This window comes from Perognathus longimembris, chromosome 7, assembly GCF_023159225.1.
Source record: "Perognathus longimembris pacificus isolate PPM17 chromosome 7, ASM2315922v1, whole genome shotgun sequence".
Lineage (NCBI taxonomy): Eukaryota > Metazoa > Chordata > Mammalia > Rodentia > Heteromyidae > Perognathus > Perognathus longimembris.
Window position 1 is genome coordinate 69,972,789 of NC_063167.1, and position 19,754 is coordinate 69,992,542.

The following is a 19,754-nucleotide window of genomic DNA, read 5'->3' on the forward strand; positions in this document are numbered from 1 at the left end:
ACCTTTTACTCTCAAAACTCTGGGCCAAAATAAAATTCTTTACCGTTTTTGCCAGTTGTGGGGCTTGAACTCAGGGCCTGGGCTCTTTTGCTCAAGGCTAGCACTCTACCACTTGAGCCACAGCGCCACTTCTGGCTTTTTCTGTTTATGTGGTGCTGAGGAATCGAACCCACCCAGTTCATACTAGGTGAACACTCTACCACTAAGCCACATCCCCAGTCCAACTCTTTCCTTTTGCATTTCTTGGTCTCCAGTTTCTCTCTTTTCCTTCCTTCCCTTCCCTTCCTTCCTTCCTTTTTTTTTTTTTTTTTTTTTTTTTTTTTGATCATGGGGCTTGAAGTCAGGGCCTAGGCATTGTCCCTGAGCTCTTTTGCTCAAGGCTAGTGCTCTACCACTTTGAGCCATAGCTCCATTTCTGATTTTTTAGTGGTTAATTGGGAATAAGAATTGCATGGAGCCTTTCCTGCCTGGGTTGGTTTTGAACCACACTCCTCAGATCTCAGCCTCCTGAGTAGCTAGGATTACAGGTGTGAGCCACCAGCACCTGGTTTCAGTATTATTTTTTGCTGGTCCTGGAGCTTGAACTCAGGGCCCGGGCTCTGTCCCTGACCTTCTTTTTTGTTCTACCACTTGAGCCACAGTGCCCCTTCTGGTTTTCTGATGGGTTAGTTGGAGATAGAGGCTGACATTTGAGTTGAGTGGGGGTTGTGTTGAAGCTGAGACTGTTTACTAGTATAGCTGTTTTCACAATATTAATTCTCGCTTTTTCTGGGTATCAGGAGACTAAAGTCACAGAATTTTCTGCCCGGGCTGGCTTTGAACTTCGATCCTCAGATCTCAGCCTCTTTAGTAGCTAGGAGTCAGGAGTGACCTCCCTGTAATCCCCACCCCCCCTGCCCCCCGCAAGTCTCTGGTGCTTTGTTGAAGCCAGAATCAAGTAGTGGAAGTTCCCAGTTTGTGTACATTTGGGGATCAGTATAAGCCTTTGTGTCACCACCATGTGGGAGTGGAATTTTATTTTTGTGGTATTTTATTCAGTCTCACTTCCCTATCAGTAATAATTTTCCATACATAGATTTTTCTTGTTCTTTTTTTTTTGCCAGTTCTGGGGCTTGAACTCAGGGCCTGAGCATTGTCCCTGGCTTCTTTTTGCTCAAAGCTAGCACTCTGCCACTTGAGCCACAGCGCCACTTCTGGCCTTTTCTATATGTGTGGTGCTGAGGACTCGAACTCAGGGCTTCATGTATACGAGGAAAGCATTCTACCACTAGGCCATATTCCCAGCCCATTTTCCATACATATCTAAAACAAAAAAAGTCCAATTTATAAGACTCATCTTTTCCCCAAGACAAAATGACAATTTCCCATCACTTGAATGCAACTAAAATTCAGCACTTGGCTTTTTGTTTTATTTTCTTTTTAACAGTACTGGGCTTAAATGCTGTCCCTTAGCTAACAGCTGGTATTTTACTACTTGAGCCACAGCTCCACTTTCAGCGGTTTACCCATTAATTGGAGGTAAGTCTCAGATTTGCCTGTCCTGATTGGCTATGAGCCATGATTCTGAGATCTCAGCCTCTTAAGTGCCTAGGATTGCAGGCATGAGCCACCAGTGCTCAGCTATGAAGTGGTTTCTATGATTTTACTTATGAAATCTTCTTCCAATTTAGTTGTGCATGGAAAGACAGATGAAAGTGGACTGAACTCTGCTCTTTAAGAAGTGAGGGAACAGGGAGGGGAAGTCTGAGACTATCTCTAATTAACCACCAAAAAGCTGGAATTGGAGCTGTGGCTCAAGTGGTAGAGCACCAGCCTAGAGAGAAAAGGTTCTGAGTTCAAGCCCCAGTACTGCAGGAGGACACACACACACACACACAGACACAGACACATACCTCCAAAACCTTTGAGCAGCATGTTTGAAAATTCCTACTGAAACAAAAATAGCTGACTTTAGAAAACCCTGCTTATTGTTTAGGGGGTTCAGGTTTCACTATTTCCACTTCACAGCTGCTGTGGAGACAGCAGTGGATGACATGTAACAGCACTGTGAGCCTTTGTAACAACGTATAAACACTAGGGTTTATTCTTACAAATCCTTGATTTCAAGAAAGTGGCAATGACCTAAGAGATAGTATTTGATGAGTTTTACTGAATTGTCTTGAGTGTTCTCAGGAAATAGCCAGGCACCAAGTGGCTCATGCCTATACTCTTAGCTACTTGGGAGGCTGAAGTCTGAGGATGGAGATTAGAAGCTAGCCTAGGCAGACAAATACAAGAGACTCTTATTTCCAATTAACCAACAAAAAAGCAGGACGTGAGAGTGTGGCTTAGGTGGTAGAGTGCCAGCCTTGAGTGAATAAAGCTAAGTGAGAGCAAAGGGCCCGAGTTCAAGCCCCCAGTATTGGAACAAAAAGATATGGAGAAGGGTCATAAATACCTGGCTGAATTACGCGTGAGAAAACCAAGTTTAGTTAACAAAATATTGTCATCTAAATAGACTTACTAATAAGTACACATATTTTTGACTGGCAATAGAAAATGATCTAATGACGCTTATTTAGCTGATCTCTGAGAGAGAGCTATGTGCCTCTATGGTCCTAACAAGCAACACTCAATGTTGTTACAAGGGCAATGTCAGTGCAGTTACTTGATACTTAATAAATACATGAAAGGGGGGGGGTGGTGGTGGCAAAGTAAGTGATCACCTTTCAACACAGCCTAAGAATGCTTTATATTGCTTTTAAAATTACCCCACAATGAAACATGCTTTACCTTGCTAAACACAAACATGTAGTATATAACAGCAAACATTCTTTCTAGGACTGGAGATAGCTGAACTAGGTCAGACTCCCGAAGTGGGAGCCAGCCTGGTGAACCCATCATTCATATGTGGAAACTTGGGGTTCTGTCTCACTTGGGTCCCTTTAGCCCAGAGTTTATCAGCTATGAGTGGGGTGGGATTTCCCAACCTAAAAGACTGAACTTTGTTAAGGAGCATCCTTTCTGATTGGCATCCCCTTTCAAATCACAGTGAATCGAAGTGAAAATAGCACCTGCTCTGTAGGTATTTAATGTGGCACTAAACATGTTTCTAAAGATAGCGATAGCTACTGGAGCAGAGCAGAAGCCTCCCAGAGCCTTTGAAGGCAGGAGCCTGAAATACTCCCCGAGAGGCAGCCATGCAGAATGGCCGCTGTGGATTTGGGAAAATTGGTACGACTGCCATTTTGGGTAGGAGCTTGAGATGACTAAATTATGAGATACTTTAAATCTGAAAGAAAAACTTGCACAGTATTTAACCTTCTTGGTATAAACCAATTCTGCACATGTATAACCAAAACCCAACATGCTTGGTACAAACTTAAAAGCTCAGGGAGAGTGCTCAAGCCCCACAAACAATAAAAAATTGTTTTGCAAATCAATAGTATTTAGTTTAGAGACCTCTTGAGAAGTTAGATTGAGACCTTGTAAGTCCATTTTGTCTGTAAAAATTTGAGTTAATGTTAAAAGTCCAAAATGAAACTCTAGTCTAGCATATGAACTGAAATCACCAAGACCTTTGTTCCTCTCTGAGAACCGTTAATGGAGCCTTGGGTGGAACAGCCACAGCCCTAACCAGTTGTCTGCTTTACACTGGCCAGAATGTTTTCCTTCTTGTTAAGCTCAAACCCTGGACTGCTCCTGGCATGTGCAATGAACCAAATAGATCTCTCACTAATGCATTTATTCTCTGTGTGTGTGTGTGCACATGTGCACGCGTTACCAGTACCAGGGCCTGGACTTGGGTCGTTGTGCCTTTGCTTAGCTTTTTTGCCTAAGGCTCATGTTCTACTACTTGAGCCACAGTTCTACTTCCAGCTATTTTAGTAGTTAATTGGAGAAAAGATGCAGACTTTCCTGCTTGGTTGGCTTCAATCTGAGATTCTCACATAACATCCTCCTGAGTGGCTAGGATTGCAGGTGTGAGCCACTAACACTTGTCTAAATCTTTAAAACATAATTCCTTTCTTTGGCTAGGTGCTTGTGGCTCGTGCTGCAAAGCCATGGTTGAATCCAGATAGCATGAGATTTCACCACGCTACTTAGAAGGCAGAAATTGAACCAGGTACGGTGGCTGGTGCCTATAATCCTTGCTACAAAAGAGGCTGAGACCTGAGGATCCTGGTTAAAGCCAGGCAGGAAAGTCTGTGAGACTCTTTTATCTCCAATTAAGCACCAAAAAAAGCGGGAAGTGGAGTTGTGACTCAAGTGGTAGAACGTTAGCCTTCAGCAAAAAAGCCCAGAGATAGTGCTCCAGGCGCCCTGGGACACACACACACACACACACACACACACACACACACACACACACACACACACACACACACACACACACACACACACACACCCCTTATAAAATTGTCTCTAGGATTTCCCATTTAATATTTTCAGGCCCAAGGCATCAACCACTACAGAAAGATAAACTGTGGGTTAGGGCTACTGTACTGACATCTAACTAGGACTCCCAGTACTGTCTAAATCACACCTGAAAGTCTGAAATTAGTATTGTCTAAAAAGGGACTTCAGTAGGGGAAAAAAAGTATGACTAAGCCAACAAATTCCAGTTTTTATTTTTAAAACATTATTTAATTGAACCAAATTTTAAAATGAGGGATTACAATAAAACAATCACATTAAAAGGTCAGCCCTTTCAAGTTTGGGCCAGAGGGGCTGACAGTGGCTGTCTAAGCTGCAGAACTGCACAGCTGATCTTGTTATTTCCATCTGTGCCCAACAGTGCAGAAGCACAGAAGTCACGTGACTGCCATTGGCATGCGCTTCCCCAGAGTTCAAAGACTTGCTTTTTAGGTCAGTACTTAGGAATCAGTTACATTTAAAAATCTATCTATAGCCCATCTGGTTGAGAACACCTTTAAAATATTTTTTTTTTCTTGGTTGGTTGCAGGACTTGAATTCAGGGCTTGGATGCTATCCCTAAGCTCTTTCACTCAAGACTAGTGCTCTACTACTTTGAGCCATAGCACCACTTCCTTTTTTTTTTTTTTTTTTTTTTTTTTTGATTGGCTAATTGGGAGTCTCATGGGGAATTTTCTTCCCCAGGCTAGCTTCAAACTATGATCCTCAGATCTCAGCCTCCTGAGTAGCTAGGATTATAGGTGTGAGCCTCTGGGCACCCGGCTAAAACAATTTATTTTGGGGGGTGCCAGTCCTGGGGCTTGAACTCAGGGCCTGAGCACTGTCCCTGACTTCTTTTTGCTCAAGGCTAGCACTCTACCACTTGAGCCACAGCACCACTTCTGGCTTTTTCTATATATGTGGTGCTAAGGAATCGAATCCAGGGCTTCATGTATGAGAGTCAAGCATTCTACCACTTAGGCCATATTCCAAAGCCCCCTAAAACAATTCTTATAGAAAACAAATACTTTAAAATAATTTGGTGGTTGGGCTGGGAATATGGCCTAGTGGCAGGAGTGCTTGCCTCCTACACATGAAGTTCTCGGTTCGATTCCCCAGCACCACATATATGGAAAACAGCCAGAAGGGGCGCTGTGGCTCAGGTGGCAGAGTGCTAGCCTTGAGCGGGAAGAAGCCAGGGACAGTGCTCAGGCCCTGAGTCCAAGGCCCAGGACAGGACAAAAAAAAAAAAAAAAGTTAAAAAAAAAATAATTTGGTGGCACATTAGATTGTTAACAAAACAGAAAAGATGAGAAATAATGTACAAGAATTAGTTCCTTGGCTATACAAACCCTGCCTAACTAATTAACCATGCCTCTTTCATTAGTAAAGATGATTAACAAGAAGCAGAACGCACCATTTATTTTTTGATTCTTGGTTGTAGCTGCCAGAGTTGAGAGTTCATGACTGAAGAAAAGCAAAACACTGATTATCCTCTGGGATGGGCAGACAAACAATCTCTTTAAAGTTTTTGTCTATTTTGCTTTCAAGTCATGATAAAAAAAAATTCACAGCAGTTGAAAAGATTAAACTGGGGCCTACTAAGACAAAATTGAGATTTTACAATTTACACTCCACAAGGAAAAGTTAGTAAGTAGGTACTGCATTGTGCACTGAGTCTGGAGCACTGAGTCTGGAGTACTTATGGCATTGAGATTCAGGTGTGGTAGCTTTTAGGCAGAATGTTTAAAATTGCCAGCATACAATCTTAAAAAAAACAACAACTACCAGAAAGGAATATGGAATTCACAACAGCTGACTAGGTACTTGAACTGGGGAGACTTTGAGGTAAGCAAGAATTATTTTCAGTTAGTCATAGACATATTCCAACAACTTCAGTTTAAGCCACACTAACAGAACTTATTTAGCTCTTAAACTCTTAAGTTCATCTCTCTATCATGGCAAAATTCATACCCCAGGTTATTTCTTAAGAAGCCATTAGAGCACTTTCAAGTAGGAATTTTGGCCATATCTGGATGCGTGTGTACATGAATACATGAAAACAGGGTAGGTGTATTATACACAGGGTGTGGGGCCTGTGAGCCTAAGGGAGTAGCCAAGCTTCTCCCTGACATTAAATTGAAGAGTCACTGTCACTTTAGAGAATACACTGCATCACAGACTCAGTGAAAAAAAAGATTAGGGCAGGGGTGATAAGCCTCAACGAAGGGAGATCATCAATGGGCCAAAAGGCACAGGACAAAGCCCAGGGGTTGTTTTTTTTTGTTGTTTTTTGTGGGTCATAGGGCTTGAACTCTGGGCCTGGGTAGTGTCCCTGAGTTCTTCAGCTCAAGACTAGTGCTCTACCAATTGAGCCACAGTGCCACTTCATTTTCTCATGGTTTATTGGACTAGGAGACTCATGAACTTTCCTGCCTGGGCTGGCTTTGACCTGTGATCCTCAGATCTCAGCCTCCTGAGTAGCTAGGATTACAGGCTTGAGCCACTGGTGCAGGCTAAAGCCCTGAGTTTTACCAGCACCAATTTTTTGTGAAGCAGCCAGCATTAGCCGGTATCAGCCAGCATCAGCCAGACCACAGTGCTGAGACACTGGGCAGTCTATGCTTCTTGCCCTCTTGCTCATTTCAAGGCAATGCGGAATTGTTTTATAAGCAAAAGTTCATGTTAGAAAACCAAGCAAAAAGCACATAGCTATTAAAAGACTGTATGAGAAAGTTGTCATTTGGAATCCACCCGTTATTCAGTGGGATCCACATCTGTTCTTTTTTGTTAGCATTACTGGGCTGGAGTTGGGCACAGAGTGCAAGCCCCCAGCCAACAACAGCTCCGTTTTCTTTCTTTTTTTTTTTTTTTTGCTAGTCCTGGGTTTGGACTCAGGGCCTGAGCACTGTCCGTGGCTTCTTTTTGCTCAAGGCTAGCACTCTTGTCATTTGAGCCACAGTGCCACTTCTGGCCATTTTCTATATATGTGGTGCTGGGGAACTGAACCTAGGGCTTCATGTATACAAGGTAAGCACTCTTGCCACTAGGCCATATTCCCAACCCAACAGCTCCGTTTTCCATTCTTTTCCAGAATAGCAAGTCTCCTTTGTGTTCTGAATAAGTTCATCAGCTTTCACTACCAGATTTACTTACAAGATGTGTTTTGTAACCCTTCAAAGAACATTTATAAGCAACAACCTGCACAATTCCTGATACATCTCATTTCAGTAAAAAAAAAAAAAAAAAGAAAAGAAAAAAGAAAAAATAGGGACTTTATTCTAATTGGGTTACAAAAGGCCCATGTATTTCTCAAGATTTCTACTGCCCGCCTAGTATGCAGACCTTTTCAGTGCCAGCAAAGGCCTTGTGCCACTACCTCTAACCTTTTTCTCCCTCCCAGGTGAACAACAGCAAGTGGCCACAGGAAAGGGGTTTTCTTCTGTGACGGTAACTAGTTTGCTCAAGTTTTAGAACAGTGATCTCCCCGGTCCATTAGCACCAAGGTATACTAAACCAAAACAGTTAACCCAGCCCCTACTGCTGAGAGCCAGAGTGAGGGCAGAGGGGTCTGTTGTCGTGTCATGACAGTAGTACGACACTGTATGAATTATGAAACTAGGACAGGCAGTGGAGATGTAACACTGTATTTGAGGTTTGAAAATCACTGATTACAGCTATAAAGTAACACATCAAACTTTTCTAATACTTCAATGCTGTGACCCAAATTTCATTATAAATGGAAGTTATTATTAGATTATCAGTAAAACAAAAAAAAAGAGAAAGGAAAAAAAACCCTACAAACTTTCTAATTAAGCTACGAAAAAGTGATGAGGTTAAACACTGAGTGAAATCACCTGTACTGGCTTCTAGTTTCTCTCTCTCCTGGGAAAGGCCCACTCAGCCTTGGGAGAACATCTTCCCACAGGTGACTGTTAGCAAGGGACCTTTCCTCCAGCTGGGTAGTTAGAGGTTCACTGCCACCTCCAGGGCTGGGGGACACCACTCCGCGCAAGTCCTGGGGTTAGTCTACAAACACTTCTAGGAAAAAGGCACTTTATTGGGAAAGCTGGGTTTAATTTCATGAAAGTCAAGAAGACTAGGGTGGACTCAAGGTCAGAGTATTATTCACTCTTGTATTTGTGAAAGCAGAGCATATTTATGCCAATTTGTAGAATATAGCTGATCACATTACAATCAAATTAATCAGCAACACTGATTAGATTCTTGGCAAAACAGTAAGTTATGACATTTCTCCAAAAACTAACAGGGGTTCAACAGTAAAAAAGAGAGGCCGGGTAGGGAGGAAGCCCCCAGCCACTCCTCCACAGCTCCAGGAGCTGCTGCCAGCTTGTTTCAGAGCACGAACTGCTTTTCTCAGGGAAGTCCTGTCTGGCACAAGTTGGTTTGTGTCTTGTGGGGAAAGCCCAAGGCAGAACACTACCAGGGAACAGAGGCGCGCTTCTCTGGTCAGATGACCAAGTGAGGAGGTAGCTGTTCTGAGAGGTTCCTGTGAGACCCGGAGCAGTTGGGGCAGCAGGAGTATCTCTGAGATGAAGAGAGCAACTGGGGTCTTCTCCTCCCGAGTCAGGACCGGGGTCAGCGGCTGAAACACAGACAGGACATGAGAGTTGGGACTGGGGGCCAGTGAACAAAACAGACAGGACGCGAGTGGGGATGGGGGTGAGCAGCTGGGACACAGACAAGACGCGTGGGGAGCACATGTGAATGGCAATGTGTTTCCTGACACATCCTACCTTGAAAGTGGCTCTTTGTGAACAACAGACATGGGAATCTGAAAGAAAAGACCACATACCATGCCATCATTTAGTTTCCAAGCGATCCCTCAAAATCCAGGTCTGTGCCAAAAATGTGGCACACCTACATCTCACAAATAGTGTCTTCTAATTTCTAATGTTATCAAAAACAGAACTCTGTAGAAATGTTATTTCTGATATTAGAAATATTATTTTTAATAACAAGACCACAGCACTCCCAGAAATGGCACCATAAAGAAATTTTTTTTTTTTTGGCCAGTCCTGGGGCTTGGACTCAGGGCCTGAGCACTGTCCCTGTTTCTTTTTGCTCAAGGCTAGCACTCTACCACTTGAGCCACAGCACCACTTCTGGCCATTTTCTATATATGTGGTTCTGGGGAATCGAACCCAGGGCTTCATGTACATGAGGCGAGCACTCTTGCCATGAGGGCATATTCCCAGCCATAAAGGAAATATTTACTAGTTAAAATACAAAGAAATTGTCACTTAAATAGCAAGTCACATTAATAGTCTTCCAAACTGCCTGATGTTAAATAATGACATGATTATGCCATAAGGCTGGAGGTCAGTGGCTCATGCCTATAATCTTAGCTACTCAAGAGGCTGAGATCTGGGCTGGGAATGTGGCTTAGTGGTAGAGTGCTTGCCTAATATGCATGAAGCCCAGGGTTCAATTCCTCAGCACCACATAAACAGAAAAAGCTGGAAGTGGTGCTGTGGCTCAAGTGGTAGTAGAGTGCTAGCCTTGAGCAAAAAGAAGCCAGGGACAGTGCTCAGGCCCTAAGTCCAAGCCCCAGGACTAGAAAAACAAAAATGCATAAATAAAAGAGGCTGAGATCTGACAACTGAGATCTGAAGCCAGCCAGTGCGGACAAATCCAAGAGACTCATGTCCTATGAACCACCTAAAAAGCTGGAAGTGGAGCTGAGGCTCAAGGGGTAGAGTGCTATCCTTGAGCAAAAAAGCTCAGGGACAGGGCCCACAAAATCCCACAGAAGACCCCCATGCTCACTTGCTACATCACCACACAAGGCAAGCCCATGCAGCCCTGGGTCCCATCATCACTGCTGTTGAGCTTTTTCATTCGGTACTGGCGGATTTCCCTCACCAGGGTGTAAAAGGCATCTTCAACACCCTATTACAAAGAGAATGAATGAAAGAAACATGCATCCAAGCTGGAAGCTTTCCCACTTACACTTCAAGTGGATTCCTAGTAATAAGCTAGTAGCTAACAGAGCAGGGTGCTGCAAAGGAGGGCAGAAGTCTTATATTCCTAGGGGTCACACTCACTTTCTAACATATGAATAGCATTACTTTTCAAAAAAATATTCCAGCAAAAAGAAAAGGAGGGTGTGGGACAGAACTAGGGCTGGGTGCTGTAGGGGGTCACACCTATAATCCTAGCTACTTGGAGGCTGAGATTCCTCTGCTTCCAGCAAACATGACACCTGTGCTTCAAACTTGGCCCCACCTGTCTGGTCTTGGCTGAGGTTTCGATGAATGGGATCCCGTAGCTCTTGGCCAGTTCGTGGGCTTGTTTTGTGTCAACAGTCCTTGTGGGCAGGTCACACTTGTTCCCCACCAGCACCATGGGCACATCCTCAGAGTCCTTCACTCGCTTAATCTGCTCCCTGAAACAGAGCACATGAAAGCGAGCTGTCGGGAGAGGGCACACAGGGGGATGTGGGGGACTGGCACTTCTGGGGCAGCCCTGTTCCCCCCAGAATACAGAGACACAGGAGCCGTGGGCACCAGGTCAACACTTAGTGGAACTGGATAAGCCTACTTTGCATTTTACCTTGCTATACTAGTCACATTTTTCTTAACCAGATGCTTTAAATATTCTTTCGACTGAGATATATATATACATACACATCTATTAGGGGATTGTAGCAAGAAAAGTCCATACACAACCATATAGAAGCCAAATGTTTTTCAAGGTTGGTTGAATCTGGATGTAGACTCAATGTGGAGAACTAAGTACTGAAAGTATTTCCAGAGAAAGAACATGGCGAGTCAAAGTTTAGGGGGAATCATGAGCTGGTCGCTGGTGAAGGCTGAGATCTGAGGATTAGGGCTCAAAGCCAGCCTAAGCAGGAAAGTTCCGGAGACTCTCATCTCCAATTAACCACCAGAAAACCAGAGGTAGAGCTGTGGCTCAAAGTGGTAGAGTGCTAGCCTTGAGCAGTGCCCAGGCTCTTAGTTCAAGCCCTTGACTGACAAAAGCCCTCAAAACCCTGTAAACTCAGTTTTGCATCCACTTACCTCAGAAGGCAGACATCTACATATGAATGGACCATAAGCTAGGCCTCAAGGCAGACCGTGTGCAGTACCGTGCAATGTGGTCTGTGCCCTGGGTCAGGGCTTGCTATTAACCCATGCTACCATGCCCGAGCAAGCTGGCACTGTGGGCTCTGGAGTGACCCTCACAGATGGTTTTCTCTGAAGTCACAAAGCTAGTAAAAGATGTGGCTGAGTATTCCACACACAAGTGTGGGTTTTGGTTCTGACTCTGCTACTAATAGATCCTAAAAATCCAGCAAGCTATCTTCTGCACTCTATTTCTGAGTGTATAAAATAGGAGTGCTGGTGGAGCAAAGGGGTACAAGTATGCACTCCTAGCTCTCAGCGAGTATAGGCAAGAGAACTGCAGTTCAGGGCCATGCTGGGCTACATAGCCAGATGCTACTGAAAGAAAGAAAAGGAAAGACACGACACTGGTGGCTCACACCTGTAATCTTAACTGCTTAGGAGGCCGAGACTTGATATCACAGTTCAGAGTCAGCCTGGGCGGGAAAGTCCCCCAGACTTATCTGCAATGAACTTCCAGAAAACTGAAAGTGGTGCTGTGGCTGAAAATGGAAGAGAACTAGCCTTGAGCAAAAGAGCTCAGGGACAGTGCCCACTGCCTGAGTTCAAGCTCCATGACTGACAAAAAAAATAAGGAAAAGAAAGGTAATACATTAGAATTTTCTATGGCTCACTCTAGCTCTGAAACCTTCCCACCGTTGAGATGTCCACCTGTGCATCTTTTTCTTGTACTCCTCATTATGCACTCCCTATTTGTCTTTTCTGTTTCCCAGTGCTAAGCATCATTCTGTGTTGCAGCAGCAGACTATCTAGCATGAACTCTGTGAACACCTCCTAAAACCACTCCTGCCATAATGAAAGCGCGGCATCCTCGTCCACCCCCAACACAGCTAGGAGCAGGGGTAGCCCTGTCTCTGTCCCAGAGGTGCTGCTCCACACCTGTACAGGTTGATGTCTGCAAATGACTTGCTGTTATTGATAGCAAACACGCAGAGGAAGCCCTCGCCTGTCCTCATGTACTGGTCCCTCATGGCGCTGTACTCCTCCTGTCCAGCGGTGTCCAGGATGTCCAGCAGACAGGTTTCTCCATCTATCACCACCTGCTTTCGGTAAGAATCCTGGCAGGGGGAGAGAGAGTGGCAACTTTTATTACAAACCAGAGGGAACAAAATACCATTATCAAGGACAAGTGAACCTCTTAATTATTCAGTCTATTGCTGATTTGTCCCTCAAATAAAACCGAGCAGTAGCTATACTGTTGGTTTCCCCAAATCCCAGGAAAACCTGGATTACAGGCAAGGCTCAAGCGGTATAAGCAATCCCAGAAAGCTCCAAGCCCAAGTTCAGCAACACACACACAGCAGATATTAACAAAGCCCTGGTTTTGATTCCTTAGTACCACATACATAGAAAAAAGCTGCAAGTGGCACTGTAGCTCAAGTGGTAGAGTGCTAGCCTTGAACAAAAGCAGCTTAGGGACAGTGCCCAGGCCCTGAGTTCAAGCCCTAGGACGGGCAAAAAAATAAAAAATTGAAAAAAATCCAAACATACTTAGATCAATTATAACCTAATCCTGAATACAGAATCATGTATACTCATGACTAAAGATAAAAATAACTTTTGTTTGGGGGAGCCTATAATACCTAAAGTGTTTTTTTTCTCATCATAGCAAACCTTTGGAAAAGAGACAAAATCCTCAAGTTCCAAACAAGGTACAATCAGTTCCTCAGAAGGCAGACCTGAACAGTCATACCAAAGTACTCCTAATTTTGCTTTATGGCACTCATTTCTTGTTCTTTATTCTCTGAGGGGTGGTTAACTCCATATAAACTTAACCTGAGCTGCAGATATGAAATTTATGTGTTTTTACTTATAAAATACATCTACTTGTAAATTATCCCTTAAGAAATAAAACTGAAAAATATTGCAATCAAATTTTTTGGAGGTGGGGGCAGTACTGAAACTTCAACTCAGGGCCTGGGTGCTGTCCTTGAGCTTTTTTGCTCAAGGCTAACTTGAGGCACAGTGCCACTTGCAGTTTTTTGTTTTGGTAGTTAATTGGAGGTAAGTTTCATAGGCTTTTCTGCCCTGAGCTGGCTTTCCAACCTCAATCTTAGATCTCAGCCTCCTGCGTAGCTAGGATTGCAGGTGTGAGTTACTGATGTCCAGCTTGCAGTGAATTTTTAATAGTCGCTATATTTGGATGAGTTTGCATTATTAAACAGCTGGGAGGCAGTGAAGTCAGGATGGAATAAAGCAATCTCTAGAGTTGGACTGTTAAATATTGGATAAAATTATAAACTCTTTAAAGAGTCACAGATATTACTTCCAGAAGATAATTTGTAATATGAATTCTCAGGGTACTACAAAAAGCCTTAGGGAGAGTGCTGAGAAGCACTTTACCATTCACAGATACCTTGGTAACATTTCTCTTTTTTTCCAGTGGTGGAGACTGAACAGAGGCTTTACCTCTGCTTGCCAAGTGTTCTACCACTTGAACTATATTCCCAGGCCACCTTGGTAGTTGTGTTGTTGTGTGTGTGGTTACTGGGGCATGAATTTCCAGTTATGGAGGTTGTTTGGTGTGTGTGTGTGTTTCTGAGACAGGATCTTCCTACTACTACTTCTGGACTGGCCTCACACTCTGGATCCTTTTAGCCCCCACCTCCTAAGTGGCTGGGATGGACTGGCACTATACCCAGCCCTATGTTGTAGACAGCACATTTCATGTGAAAAAAAAAAAAAAATCTGATCTCAGGCTGCCCTCAAACTCCAGAACCTTCTGCTTCAGTCTCCCCAGTGTTGGAGTTACAGACATTGGCTACCATTTTCCCTGCCAATGTATAAAAATTAGTCATATGGGGCTGGGAATATGGCCTAGTGGTAGAGTGCTTGCCTTGTATACATGAAGCTCTGGGTTTGATTCCTCAGCAACACATATATAGAAAAGGCCAGAAGTGGCACTGTGGCTCAAGTGGCAGAGTGCTAGCCTTGAGCAAAAAGAAAGCAGGGACAGTGCCTAGGCTCTGAGTTCAAACTCCAGGACTAGCAAAAAATAAAAAAAATTAATCATGAGAAAAACTAGGCTCAGAGAGATATAAGTGATTTTTTTCAATATCACATATAAAAATAAGCTTCACAGGGCTGAAATAGGTAGTGATGCAAAATCTCAAGTTTATATTCCAACTCAGTCTTGGTGGCTTGACTAGGTAAAAAATGAAGCACCTCAAGAAGTATAAATTCTGTATCTCTACTCTGCTGTGTCCTATTAAATCAAATTACTTTCCTCTGATCTCTTGCTATTTAATAGATATCACATGTGAAGAAACTGAATTGCCACTCAGTCTACAACAGTTTTACAAAACTTAAAAACCATGAATTAAAAAACAACAACAAACCTTTGGCAGTACAAATGCAGAAAATGTTCTGGTATTATTGAATGTAGTCCCGTAAATAACTTCTTTAAGGAATGGATAAAGGATGGTGCAAGGGAATACGGGAAAGCGAGGGTTGGGTGGCAGGCGGCCTGGGGCGGGCTCACCTCTATGGTGGGATCATATTCATCCACGAAGTGGTTCTGGATGAGCTGGATGGTCAGCGCGCTCTTCCCGACGCCACCTGCTCCGACCACCACCAGTTTGTACTCAGTCATTTCACACCGGCAAGAACCTGAGGGCGAGCAGCAATCAGGGAAGCCGCCAGCGCGGGCTAGAGATGCAGTGAATGGTAAGGAAATCCAGTTTCCATCCACTTTGTAAGGGGTCTCGAGTGGCTCGGGCGGCTCAGCGCTCGGCGGGCAGGTGTGGGCCTCGGTACTAAACCCTCACTCCTGTCCCGGTCTCAAGGCGCTCGGCACCACCCTCAGCGAAGGTAGGGGGACGCCTCCCCAGTCGCCAAGTTGGGCTCCCCACTTCACCCTTGCGGGCGGTCCCCTCACCTCCGCCAGCCACCCCACCCTCCCCTGCGGCTTCTCCCCTCAACCCCAGCTAGCTCCCCGCCCCACCAGCCCCGGGGGGAAAGACCCCCCGCCCAGGGCCTTTGTCTGGGGCTGGCGGATCCCGCTCGGTCCCTGCATGGAGACGCCGCGCACAGCCCACCCGCCGCCCGCCCCGCCGGAGCCTTACCGCCAGCTCCGCAGCCCCTGCCGCCCCCAGACCTAGGACTGCAACCGGGAAAAAAGCCGGAGACCCCGGAACCGCCATGAACAGCCCCCGCCCGGGAGCGCACTTCCGGCCCCACCCGCTACGTAATCACCCCGCGCCCGGGTCCCGCCCAAACCACGTGGGCGCCCTAGGTCACGTGACCCACCCCGCCCTGCCCCAATAATGGAAGCGCTGGGTGCTCGTCTCAAAAATCAGTAAAACTTTATTCGCTTTCATTCTTTCGCCATTAACAGAAAACTGGAGAAAGCAAATTTTGTGTTTACAAAGACAAACGGCCTGTTAACCCAGAGCAAAACCTCCACTGACGAGGGGAGAAGATAAAAGCGATCCCCCAGTCTCCTGAGCAGACCCTCCAAGTCTCCATCTTCTGCCGGGCCCCCAGCAAGGCCCAAGAATCTGTCCAACTAGCTCCCAGCCAGGCAGGCCCAGCAGAAGCCACGCCGGACCAGGTGCCAGTGTGTAGTCACCAGGACACAGGAACCCGGCAGACACACACACAAAAAACAGGATTCATTTCAGGCACAACTTTTTTATTTTTTTTTTCCGTTTTGTTTTTAAATCAGTAAAAGAAACTGGGCCCTATAAGCTGCAGTGACCTAAGCAGCAGCAAGTTTGTGCATTTGTCCTTTTTTTTTTGTTTATATATGTTTATATTATCACACTGCTGGCACACTTATTTGCATGAAATTCTGCACCATATATACTAATTGTAGTAAAGTTATTTAACCCCAATCTCGGGGTGGGAGGGACCTATTCTGGAAGATAATTTCCACTGAAATCTAATCAAACTTTGTTAAATGGATTGTGACAAGATTATAAATGATATGAAAAATAACATTTTTAACATTTGGCCATCAACTTAAGAAAATGGGTTGCTATAGAATTTTTTTTTTTTGCAATTTTAAAAGGTAATAATATATTCTACCCTCATTAGGGTCCTCAGAGTTAAAGCATAATGAACAGGAAAGAAAAGAATGCAACTGAGTGCCAAGGCCAACACCGTGCCAGAGGTCATGAGAGTAGAGTACAAGTGCAGAATTTCATAGGGCCAACAAGACAAGTCTATTTTCCCTTACTCAGGCCAAGTGAATTTTGCAATTACCAGTTGCGTTAAATGCACCAAATAAAGCTCCTAAAATTGATACTATAAGGCGCCACCTTAAGTTTTCCAGGCTGCAACTGTGCATAATTTTAAAATGGTTTCTTAAATTTATTTATTTTTTTAAACATAACACGAGGAAGGTGTTAAAACTGGTGTAATAGCTCAATAGAATAAGTATTCCAGATTTTGGGAGGGATGAAGAGGGAGATATTAAGAACCCTTCACCAGAATCCCCCCAACTTGATCATAGTGGATTAATGATGTGCTCTGTGGATGTGGTTAGTCAATGACACCAGCTTGGCGGATCTTTCTTTCTGCACCAAATCCCTGTGAAGAAATAAAAAATTAATTAATGACCTGAACAAGACAATCACAATATGTTCATCATCCCCAAATGAACTATTTTTAGTCATCGTACCCATTACCAATTCTTTCTTACAGGAGGAACTCTTGGAAGTCTTCCTAACAAAGAACCAAGGAAAACAGTATGTGTGCTTCTTGTAGCTGCCACATCGGCAGGGAGATCTAATTAGTTAGGAGCATTCCTGGTCTATCAGTGTGACTCCCTTATGTGTGCATGGAGGCTCACCATTGAGTTATCTGGTCCCCTGGGCTGACGAAGAACCATTAGGCGAGGAGCAGTGGCATCATCCAGGGTGATGTTCTTCAAACGATTGACCAATCTATCAGGCCGAGGGGCTGCTACTGCCTTGGGGCCCTCACTGTAAACAAGCCAAGAAGTGATAAGATCAGCACTGTGGGAAGAAAGCAAGTACCAGTGCAGTGTTTCCTATCATGATTCACTTTTAATGACTCTTGCCTCATCTAAACTGCTAGCAAGACAAGACAGACAAGTTTGTTTATATATTTTCCCAACTCAGTTCCAACTGCATAAGAGCTACAAAAGTCATTTTTGCAAGGGTCAACCCTAGACTTGTCTGCCGCCACAAAGACCAGTTCCATAGATATGTAAAATAAACATGGTGGTAGATGTGGCAAACCTTAGAAAAGTGAAGAGACAGCTGTGTCCAACTCCTTTCAGATAACAATGTTGAGACAAAAAGAAAAGCAGCACACAAGTCAGGATGACTATGATATATTATATATATATATATACATACATATACATATACATATGCTTTACGCAGCATGTATCTTAGAAATAAATGCCTTAATAAAAGTAAAGGAGCTAATGAGCTAACAGTAATTTTTTTTTTCCAGTCCTGGGGCTTCAACTCAGGGTCTGAGCACTGTCTCTTGCTTCTTTTTGCTCAAGGCTAGCACTCTTCCACTTGAGCCACAGCACCACTTCTGGCCTTTTCTATATGTGTGGTGCTGTGGAACTAAACCGGGCTTCATGTATACAAGGCAAGCACTCGTGCCACTAGGCCATATTCCCAGCCTAAACAGTAATTAAAAGAGTACTCTTTTTTTTACATTTAAGATCTAACAAAGGGCTGGGAATATGGCCTAGTGGCAAGAGTGCTTGCCTCCTATACATGAAGCCCCGGGTTCAATTCCCCAGTACCACATATATAGAAAATGGCCAGAAGTGGTGCTATGGCTCAAGCAGCAGAGTGCTAGCCTTGACCAAAAAGAAGCCAGGGACAGTGCTCAGGCCCTGAGTCTAAGCCCAGGACTGGCAAAAAAAAAAAAAAAAAAGATCTAACAAACAGAACTAGCATTGTGTATCACTGAACATGGTTTCATGAGGCTAAAAGGTCATAAAGCAAAGAGGAAAAAAACAAGAATCTGAACTAGATTCAGAAAATTAATCTGGCAATGGAGAGACTAGAGAAATGAGAGTCCAGGGTAGATACTGATCCAACCACAGGTAAAAGGCAACTCACCAGACTCTCCAGACATTACAGGCACTGCATTTGCCGGTGCGCTGATTCAGAATCACCGAGAACTCCACCTCATCTCCTGCCTGTAGCTCAATGCCATCCTGAACTTCTTTCACATGGAAAAAGAGCTTCTTGCTATCTCCTACTTCATAGTTAATGAAGCCAAACTGGAAAACAAAACAGCACGTAGTAAGGAGGAACAGACCACAGGCAAAAACAAAGACGACACTTTACCTGACATAAAGCACAGGGCCTAATCCAAACTAGAAAGGAGATTTATAAATCAGCGTATTAGCAGTTGGGCTCGGTGGCTTACACCTATACCCAGCAACTTGGAGGCAGAGATGGGGATGGTGATGATCAAGACCAGTCTAGGCAAATAGTGAAAACTTATCTCAACAACCTGATCAAGACTGATGGTGCATGCCTTTAATAACAGCTGCTAGGGCAACACAGGTAGGAAGAGATACTTGTCCAAGGATGGTCATGGCAAAAGGCAGGAGACCCTATCAAAAACATAACTGAAGCAAAAAGGAGGTGCCCTATACATGAACACAAGGTCCTGAGTTCAATGCTAATACCCTAGTTTATATGGGAATTTTTTTCAGGGAAGAAAAACGGAAATCCCTGCCATTCATTATTCATAAGCTTGATGGAAACAAGTGAAGGTGGCCCTGTTCCATGTTATTATGAATTGAGCAAGAACACTATGAGAACTCACAATGATTTTTCTGAGCCAGTAACTAGGTATAGTTTCATTTGCCCTACATGTATTCCTGACTACTTCTCAACAGTGAGCTACAATTCCACAATATTAGTCATAATAATAATCACTATTAATATGGTCACTCTTTCCCTTATTTCTTTCTTCCCAGGGTTTCTTCCTATTTTTATGCTACCCCAAATCATTAAAAAGGAATTAAGTGATTGATTCAGCAGCACATACACTAAAATTGGAACGATAGATTGGCAAGGCCCCCACAGAAGGATGGCACACAAATTTGTGAAGCATTCCATATTTTTCAAAAAGAAATGTACTCATTACCTGACTTATGCAACTGTACATCACCTTTCCAGTATTGTTTTTTGAAAAGGAATTAAGTTAAAATGAAAGAAAGTCAAATAAATGAAAGAAAGTCAATGAATATTGATGATTCCC

General features: G+C 43.9%; 2 protein-coding genes and 1 pseudogene across 4 annotated transcripts in view; 1 reads left to right on the forward strand and 2 right to left on the reverse strand.

Moving 5' to 3' along the window:
• Positions 1-8,026: 8,026 nt before the first annotated feature.
• On the reverse strand, positions 8,027-15,721 carry Nras (NRAS proto-oncogene, GTPase). Its single transcript, XM_048351837.1, has 7 exons — positions 15,608-15,721; positions 15,025-15,152; positions 12,423-12,601; positions 10,645-10,804; positions 10,186-10,308; positions 9,153-9,190; positions 8,027-9,001 (listed from the first exon to the last, which is right to left on the reverse strand). The coding sequence occupies exons 2-5, from the start codon at positions 15,133-15,135 to the stop codon at positions 10,189-10,191; spliced, it is 570 nt and encodes a 189-aa protein (XP_048207794.1). The 5' UTR covers positions 15,136-15,152; positions 15,608-15,721; the 3' UTR covers positions 8,027-9,001; positions 9,153-9,190; positions 10,186-10,188.
• Positions 15,722-15,825: 104 nt separating this feature from the next.
• The window catches only part of Csde1 (cold shock domain containing E1), a 44,284-nt gene continuing 40,355 nt past the window's right edge, over positions 15,826-19,754 (reverse strand). For all 3 annotated transcript variants that reach the window (XM_048351832.1, XM_048351831.1, XM_048351830.1), the window contains 3 exons: positions 18,599-18,762; positions 17,338-17,470; positions 15,826-17,075 (listed from right to left, as the gene is read on the reverse strand). In XM_048351832.1, coding sequence (XP_048207789.1) covers positions 17,028-17,075; positions 17,338-17,470; positions 18,599-18,762 — 345 coding nt within the window. In that variant the 3' untranslated portion in view covers positions 15,826-17,027. The remainder of the gene's footprint in view (positions 17,076-17,337; positions 17,471-18,598; positions 18,763-19,754) is intronic.
• Positions 19,519-19,618, forward strand: LOC125355769 (annotated as a pseudogene).

What these genes read in the sequence shown, in the direction of transcription:
- Nras (XM_048351837.1), bottom strand. Translation starts at nt 15,135, where the DNA reads ATGACTGAGTACAAACTGGTGGTGGTCGGAGCAGGTGGCGTCGGGAAG. An exon ending in GCAGACATCAACCTGTACAG is followed by an intron (nt 10,805 to 12,422) that starts GTGTGGAGCAGC and finishes GCTCTGTTTCAG; the next exon opens with GGAGCAGATTAAGCGAGTGA. An exon ending in CCTCAGCCAAGACCAGACAG is followed by an intron (nt 10,309 to 10,644) that starts GTGGGGCCAAGT and finishes TCTTTGTAATAG; the next exon opens with GGTGTTGAAGATGCCTTTTA.